General features: G+C 40.2%; 1 protein-coding gene across 1 annotated transcript; it reads right to left on the bottom strand.

Moving 5' to 3' along the window:
* Positions 1–4,568: 4,568 nt before the first annotated feature.
* Positions 4,569–8,607, bottom strand: LOC146362617 (glutathione S-transferase A-like). The gene is made up of 6 exons (XM_084919622.1): positions 8,320–8,607; positions 7,255–7,320; positions 7,054–7,159; positions 5,269–5,387; positions 5,108–5,196; positions 4,569–5,003 (listed from the first exon to the last, which is right to left on the bottom strand). Exons 1-6 carry the CDS (start codon positions 8,485–8,487, stop codon positions 4,859–4,861), a joined length of 693 nt encoding a protein of 230 aa, XP_084775748.1. The 5' UTR covers positions 8,488–8,607; the 3' UTR covers positions 4,569–4,858.
* Between the last annotated feature and the right edge of the window lie 236 nt (positions 8,608–8,843).

Raw genomic sequence — 8,843 nt, 5'->3', positions numbered from 1 at the left:
CAAAAATACCCTGTGTAGGTGTGGACGTAGCGTAATAGAGTTAGTAGTTTATTTTATTACTACCTGTAATTTATTGCAGATTACTTGTATTTGCTTAATTGTTTACTAAATGTTTGAGATGTGAAATAAACCGCAATGGAGCAAAATATGGGTGTGTGGTTGGAGGATGTGTTTGTGTGTGCGTGCGTGCGCGCGTGCACGCGCAAGAAGGGGAGGGGGGTTGCGAACATTTTTCTTGTAAAACAAAGGGGGGCCCCAGCAAAAAAGTTTGGGAACCACTGTCTTAACAAGTGTGTCGCTGTCCAGCTTTTAAAAAAGCGCATATTGCCACCTACTGGTTGGAGAAAGTAACTGCAATTGTCACGAATCCATTTGACTTTTTCTTAGGGTGCACTGCAGTGGTCACTTATCCTTAGGAATGTCATCCTTAGGAGACCCGGATGAACCTGCGTGGCGGCCATAATACGAGCAGTGTTGGGACTAACGCGTTATTAAGTAACGCGTTACAGTAACTACGTTATTATTGTGGTAACGAGCACGGTAACTAGTTATTATGCCAAAACCGGGAACGCGTTACTCGTTACTGGGATTTAGATAGGCTCGTTATTCGTTACTTCGTGTGGTGGCTATCGCGGAGCTTCCACAGATTCAATAACATTAGCAAGTGGTGGAAGCCAGCAGGTGGATGAAGGAAAAGGGAGGCAAGAGGAGAGACCCGAAGCGGCCGCTGGTCTGAGAGTGTCAGGTGAACTGAACTTCAGGTAAGAAGTTATAACCTGCAGTCTATCTGGGTCAGATATGAACCAAGTTTAGGTGGAGTTTATTTTCGTTATGCTGACTTTTTCGTACTGTGTGCTAGCTAGCATGACGGAGTTTCTATACAGCTGGGTGGGTGCTATGTTACTGATGTTGAACTTTATTTTCTTCATATGGTTAATTATTAGAGTTTCCAACCGTCCCGTAAAAAACGGAATCGTCTGGTATTCAGAGAAAATATTACGCGTTTCGTGTTGAGCTGAAAAGGAACAGTTTGTCCCGGACTTCAGCTACAATGAAAAAGACACAAAGCTGGAGTTATTCTATGTTTACGCTGCACAGCTGCCTCTTCTTCTCTCATTCTCTCCCCCTGCCTCTCCCGTTGCTACTTCAATCATGAAACTGATCAATGATCAGCTGATTGACTTTTCTCTCTCGTTTGTTTATCGCCCACTTTGCGCCAGAAAGAGGAAACCAGCGGATGTCGCGGTAAACAACAGCAGCACGTTTGATCAGCTGTTGTTAGAATTTATTTAATATTAATTTCTAGTATCAGCTGATGTTTGCTGGAGCCACAGCTGTAAAGCTGCTGGTCATGATGTCGGTTTGGTTATGTGATGAGAGGGAAACGTGAAGATGAAACCAGGAGATGTCCTTACTGAATCATCAGAGCTGTGATGGAGAAACAGGTTTACCTTTTAGTTAACGTGAATGAGTTGAAGGGAAGTTATGAACTGTTTCTGAGAGACAAATAACACCAGGATCCTTTTCTAAGTAGCTGACAGCTGGTAACTGTGCAGGGGCGGGTCTAGCAAAGTGTTGCCAGGGGTCCAGGTAGGGCATTAAAAGGGAAAGGGGGGCACAAGGAAATACTTTCTTATTCTCATTTAAAATGTCTCACTTTTAAAAAATAATTATCTGAGTCTTACAACAAACAATTGATAGATTGATACATATATACCATCAGAACAGTGTACATCACTGTCACAACTGTGTTTATTTTCATTCAAAGGCTTTATGATTTTTCCTATAATGGCGGGCCGGTCTCTAGTCAAAATGCCCGGGACGATTTTTTTGTCCCAGTCCAGCTCTGTATGCAGCTCATCTGCAGTCTGGTGTTACCTACATCTTCCTATTCAGAAGGCAGAATTTCCGAGTTCTGAGTACAATCGAAAGCACCACGACTGCAGTTTTTGTGTTGGATGTAAAAAGCAGGCTAGGAAAGAATCAGGCGTGGGATTTCTATCGTGGAAATGTGCACATTATTTTTTCCTTTCTATTGGTAGGTGGCACAGTGCAGTTGTGGCAAGTAAGCAAGCTAGAAGACTGGTAATCTTGCTGGGTATCCAGTTACGGAAGCAACACGTTAACAAGAGAATTCTGAGTAAAACCAAAGTTACTTTCCCTGGTAACTAGTTACTCTGAAAGTAACGAGTAACTTGAAGTAACTGAGTTACTTTTGATAGAAGTAACTAGTAATGTAACTAAGTTACTAATTTAAAGTAACTTACCCAACACTGAATACGAGCTATACTTATTCTCTAAGGCAGGGATCTCAAACTTAACTGAGCTGTGGGCCACTGCTGGAGCTGTCACCTTGTTTGAGGGCCACTTTAGTGTTCAAGTAGTACAACCCCCAAACAAACAAACAAGAAAACAATGACAAATATTTACGAAAATGTAGTGTAGTGTAGTGTTTGCTTTTCAAATTTTCAAAAATATATTTTTTAAATACTGTATAACAAGACTGCAGAAGTTTCTCACTCTTAACTAACTGAAGCCTTTCATTGAACCAAATAAACAAACTGGTACTCTCTATCTGGCCACACACGTGGCAGCACTTCTGCTATAATTTTGTTTGTATTTAACAAAATAAAAATGCAGACATAAGTACACACATTAGTTTTTGACTGTTAGTGAAAACTCTTTTCTTTCCCACTAACTCTCTCACTGAACTAACACAGCCAATCCCTCAACATGTTTGTGCTCTCTGCTCGTATTATCTTCATATTAAATCATTTTTTGATTTTTAAAGAACTTATTTTAACATTGCACTCAACAACAAACAAATCCTCCCTAACAAAAAGTAACTTTAGGGGCCAATTTGCATTATATTTCTTCACGTCAACATAGAAGCGGTGATGTGGGCTTAGTGGACTTTGGTGTATTAAACATTTTTTAAGCATACTGTAAAAATCATTATGTAGTTTTAATAACAATTCATTACAATGTAAGCACTCACAAAGCTACTTTGTAAGATACTATAGCTCCCTCTTAAACTTGTCAGTAAAACCTTCTTCCCAGGATTGCTTTTTTAACTCTCTGAGCTAACAAGCTAAAATAGGTTCATGCTGAGACATGAGATGGAAAAAATTCTTAATTTTATGTATTGATTACATGTTTTAAAATAGTAATCATCATCATCAGTAAAAGAAATAATTTTATGGTTGAAGGTTCCAAATCAAAGAAACCATTGCCTCAAGTTATTTTAAGAGAAAACCCCCAAAATTGAGTAATGATGATGTAAATTTGGTTTCTTATTTGGAAATGTTCTTTTGCAGCAAAGATCTCAGACTGTTTTTAACACTGAATGTAGTCAGCTGCATGAAGCTGCATGAGATTTTCTGTGACAACACTAATCTGTCTGATGACAGATAAAAGGTCTTCATTTGTGTGATAAACTAGAAACTTTAATCTGAAATTATTTAACACTGTGTTAATGTTGCTAATGTTGTGTTAGCAGCTATAAAGTAATTGAGACTCATACAATTCATACAAGACTAACCAGAGAGGATCATTTCAAATGCAAATATATAAAGTGATACAGGACTGAATAAAACATAATTGTGTAAAAGTCCAGAGCCTCTGAGCTTCTAACATTACACAAAGCAAAGGTCACTATCATGAAGTCTGGGGGTTCTTCGTCCTCTGAGGGAGCTGCTGGTGAAGATGGAGAGTCCTGCTTGTTCCCTGCGATGAGCTTACAGATGATGTTCCTGAAAGGACAGCTCAGCTGTGATGAAAGAAAGTTTCTCCAAACCTCTGAACCCCAGAATTCAGACCCATCCCTGTCCTGTCCTCACAATAAATGTAGCTGTTTATAATAATGTGGACTCAGGGGGCCCTGTGTTGCATGCCGTCACTGATTTAAAGCAAAATAAAAAAGAACACTTGTTATCACACTTTGTCTCTGCTTGTGTACCTTCTATATTTTGTTGTCGGTGATAAAACAATCATATTTGACAGGAGACACTCCCCGCCCCCCAAATATTCAAATGTGGTCACCCTCTATCACAATATAAAATATTTAAATATTACTAGAATGGAAAGTTATCTCAATATTTAATGTATAAAGCCAGTGAATAAAAGAATTTAAGACAGAAGAAATGTTCCCAAATTGTTTTTTGCATATTTTATATTGCCTATAACAGATTGAGTTTGTAGGTTTGTGGCTCGCCTTCAGCTATACAACGTACAACATGTACAGAGGAGAGAAGGGGGTCACAGCTCCTGCAACGGATGAAATGTAGACAAAATGCTCAAAGAATTCTGAATTGAAATCATCATCATTGTCACTTTGTCTTCTGTGGTTTTCAGGCGTTTTGTGCATTCCTTCTTTTTAAGAATGTGCCAGACTGGATTTGGCCACTCGTAGTTTAACACAGAGCAAGTTCAGGAAAATGTCTAAAAAGCTCAGGAAATGGATCCAACAAAACATGAGGTGACTTTGTATGTGTATGGATTTTTTGTTACAAATGTGCAAGTCTTGAATCAGTGCTCAAACATACAAAAGAAAAACATCTCTACAAAGCTAATGCACATTTTTTTTTATTGACAAGACAAAAAAACAGATGCCAAGTTGTGGAAAGGATGCAATATTGAACTACGCAAAGTCATGGAAACACAAAGCATTTGAGCTAGCTTTGAGCAGGGAAAACTAGTTCTTTACTTTACGATAGTATGACTGAGTTATTCTGCTATTAGACAAAGCTGAACATGTATGAGTAACCAGAAACTGTTGTTAGATATACACAGAATGCATAAGGGCAACAAGAGCTGCTCTGTCATTATGCAGCATCATGTTTACATCTGTGTATGAATATCAGATGTCTTTCAGTGCATCTTTCAGTTTATCTTGGTCCTTGGGGTTCTCCAACCAATGAGGAGGCCAGCTGGCTTTGACACTGGGTCTCTCCTTCAGCAGATTGTAGTACTCTCCCAGTTTAGGATAACGCTCTGGAGACAACCTACGAATCAGAATTAAGAAGGATTTCAAGTCCCATGTCTACAGATCATCCTTCATTTTACTGATGAGACCACATGGAAATACAAACAGCCTCTGCGTGCTTACCCAAACCCAAAGAGTGCGCCAACTGTTGGAAAAACGACCACGTCTGCTAGCGTGAAAGACGGTCCTGCCAGGTAAGAGCCTGAGCCCAGCTTGAAAAAACAAAAATACAGTTGGAACAAATCAAAGCAGGTCTGTCTGAGTTTGTGTGTTTATGCACATACCTTCTGCAAGTAACTCTCCCAGAGTTTGAGTTCAGTGACCAGAGCTTCTTTGTTTCTCTTCAGAGCCGACTCATGTCTCTCACCTTCAGGGACATACCACTCATAGTAGGCAACTGTACCTGAAAAACAAAACATTATACGTAAAATATTAGCGTTACAGATGCAAAATGTTACCACTAGATGTCAGATTGCAGTTAACTGCAAACTGTTCTCGTACCCCTCCCAATTCAAGTGCATAATCGTCCCTGTGGTGGCCGCTGTAGGACAAAAATATTTCAGTGAGCCGACAGAGATCATAATAATTACATTTACACTGTTTCACATCACAGCTACAGCACTGTTTCTAGTGCTGTTTGTGTAACAAAAGACTGTTGTGCACACTTGACTTTAACATATTCCAATAATATCAGCACTTAGTGATAAATCAGGAAATGGGGAAAAAACATGCTTGATATCTACACTGATATGGAGGATAATGTAACTCAAGCAATTCAAAATGGTGTGCAGAGGTGCCGAGTTGGATTTAGGTCAAGGGCAAGCTGATGTAATTCCTTCATCCTCCATGAACTCCCTGCATACTCTCATCATATGAGGCCGGGCACAGTTGTGCGGAAGGAACCAAGAACCCATTGCACCAGCATAGAGGCTGACAATGGTTCCAATGATTTCATCCTGATACCCAACAGAAGTCAGGGTGCTGTTGCCTAGCCTGTAGAGGTCTGTGTGTCCCTCCATGGATATGTCTTCCCAGACCAGTCATTCTGAATGATGTTACAGAGAGCATAACGTTCTCTGCGGCTTCTCTAGACCCTTTCCACATCTGTTACACGTGCTCAGGGTGAACCTGCTCTCATCTGTGAAAACCACAGGGAACCAGTGATGAACCTGCTAATTCTGCTAGTCTATGGCAAAAGCAAATCTGGCTCCATGGCGTCAGGCAGTGAGGACAGGGGCCACCCTCATGAAGTCAGTTTCTGATTGTTTAGTCAGACATTCACGCCAGTGTCCTGCTGGAGGTCATATTCAAGTTCTGGCAGTGTTCACCCTGTTCCTTCTTGCACAAAGGAGCAGATACTGGTATGTTGATGGGTTAAGGCAGCGGTCCCCAACCTTTTTTGCGCCACGGACCGGTTTATGCCCAACATTATTTTCACGGACCGGCCTTAAGGTGTCGCGGATAAATACAACAAAATAAAACTAGTACCGGTACCGAAAAAAAAAAAAAGATTTATTCGTAACACACCTGAAAAGACCCAGGAAAACAGAGTTAACGATAAAAACGATAACAAAATAACGCTGAAAACCGATAAAAACCCTGAAAACCATACATTTCACACCTGAGCCTCAACTCTCGCGGCCCGGTACCAAACGACTCACGGACTGGTACCGGTCTGAGGCCCGGGGGTTGGGGACCGCTGGGTTAAGGACCATTTACAGCCCTGTATAGGCCTCCTACAGTAACTTCCTGTCTCCTGGAATCTCCTCCATGCTCTTGAGATTGTGCTGGGAGACACAGCAAACCTTCTGTCAATGGTTCGTATCCTGGAGGAGTTGGACTACCTCTAGGGTCCAGGTATCGCCTCATGCTACCCTCTGCTACTAAACTGACCAGATCAATATCCTACAAGTGTAACTGACTTTATGCAATATTCTGATTAAAAATGATTCCTTTAAAATTTGAGATATGCATTTTGCAGCATTCTTAAGTTCCTTGAGAGTACTGAGGCTCAAAGGAATAATTTATAAAAGCAGATATCAGGATTTGAAAATACAGATAACACTTACTGAGTTTCTCGTAGAATGTGAGACCCTCAAACATGCGCTGGTACATCAGAGCTTGTTCTGCTGGGCCATCTGGGATCAGTTTGGTTCCCTGGGATTTAAACTGGCTCTGCAAGACATTAGGAAAAGACAAACATTTAACCGTGGCACATTGTGATGTTGCGTTCAGTGTGAGTGAATATTTTGTCAAAATGACGTTCTCACCTCCAGGTAAAAACAGGCTGCGTAAGATTCATTGATGACATTGTCTCCATGTTTGAAAGTGGGAATCTGAAAAAGAAATTATAATAGTGTCAGCAAGAAAACTGTCATTAGGTACTGTATAACAGGTTTTAATGCTGAGGCTACTGGGTGTTAATTAGGTTAACCGTCTGTATATCAAACAAATACAATTTAAAAAAAATTTGATTACTTATTTTAACAGAACTTTACTGAGATAAAATAATACTCTGCAGTGTTTCCCGTAGTTATGGTTAAAGGCCAGTTTCCAGTCTGAGATTTGGAAAGTGTAAAGAAAGACGTAAATTAAACTGCTTATTTTACTACACTTAGTCAGCTGCAGGTTATATTCAAGAGCCCATATTCAACGATACAACCCCTCATTTCTACATTTTATTTAACACTGTCCTGCTTTTGTGCTGTTGCCTAATAAATAAATTCAATAAGACGCATTTAAAGTCTGATGGAAATGTGCTAGTATATGCTAGTCAAGTACAAACTGGTTATCTTAAAGCTTTAATATGCATTTAAACATTTTAAACTAGTCGGTTTTTATGATAAATGAAGACAGCTACACGGTGCATTTCTCGCCTCAGATGCTTTTATAAACACATTTCAGTTAACTTTTCTCTAATGTAAACGAGCCGCCATGTTGGTGCAGTTCGAAACACGGCTGCAAACTCGCGTGCTCATCTCTACAGCCCATATTTTTTCGAGCACGTGTCAGCTCACGAGAAATGCTCATCCAATCAGGGGCAGCAGGGCGTGTCCTGAAGAGTCTTCCTTGAAGAAAAAAAATCTCCTTGAGTAAATGAATATACGCTAAATGAAACGTTCAGTTTTTATGATTTTGTAAAAGCATTAGTCAGAGTTGACACTATTTGCCGCCATTACTGCAACTCTTTATCCGTTAACCGTCCTGCAGAGCAACAGCGCAGATATCAGTGTTTATGACCGTGACATTAACGTGAGGCTATTATATAATATTACGGTGCAAAGTCAAGTGTTTTGTTAGTTATACGGGGTGATTTGATAAAAGATCGTCTCTACCTGTCCCCTGGGGTTTATATCTAACACTTCTTTGGACTTGTGCTCCATTTTATCGAAGGACAGCAGTTTTTGGTTGTAGCCCTGCAGGTTCTTCTCCTCCAGAGCGATCATCACCCTCCAACAGGGACAAGAGCCGGTCGCCCACAGCAGAGTCATTGCCTTGGCCATGGCTTTAACTTGAGATTCACAGTTTGGACGGTCACTGAACTGGACGCAGAAAGCAAATGCACAGAAGACAAATACTCAACTTACTTTTCTTATGGTTTGTAGGAGGGGATGTCAAGCTTTTATAAGAGCGTGATTGCCATCTACTGGCTGGAAGAAGAAACTACAACTCACTCATCTTCTGTCAGTTTGCCTCCTTTATATTTTTGATAGTCACCACTGAATGATTTGTTGAAATAAATAAAATGAAATAATAAAAAAAAAATATTTGTTTGTTTGTGTACCTTCTGCACTTTGTGTAGTCGATGACAAGATGTACATTGTACACATCCTCCTCCAAATATTCACATATGCTCTGC

Source organism: Perissodus microlepis, chromosome 22 (assembly GCF_051167445.1).
Source record: "Perissodus microlepis isolate ML-2025 ecotype Zambia chromosome 22, ASM5116744v1, whole genome shotgun sequence".
NCBI classification, from domain to species: domain Eukaryota; kingdom Metazoa; phylum Chordata; class Actinopteri; order Cichliformes; family Cichlidae; genus Perissodus; species Perissodus microlepis.
This window is presented reverse-complemented; position numbering and strand designations above follow the sequence as displayed.

Excerpts from the sequence above, each read along its gene's own strand:
- LOC146362617 (XM_084919622.1), bottom strand. The coding sequence starts at position 8,487 with ATGGCCAAGGCAATGACTCTGCTGTGGGCGACCGGCTCTTGTCCCTGT. Across the intron at positions 7,321-8,319 it reads ATATAAACCCCAGGGGACAG|ATTCCCACTTTCAAACATGG; the intron begins GTAGAGACGATC and ends TTTCTTTTTCAG. Across the intron at positions 5,197-5,268 it reads GGGAGAGTTACTTGCAGAAG|CTGGGCTCAGGCTCTTACCT; the intron begins GTATGTGCATAA and ends TGTTTTTTCAAG.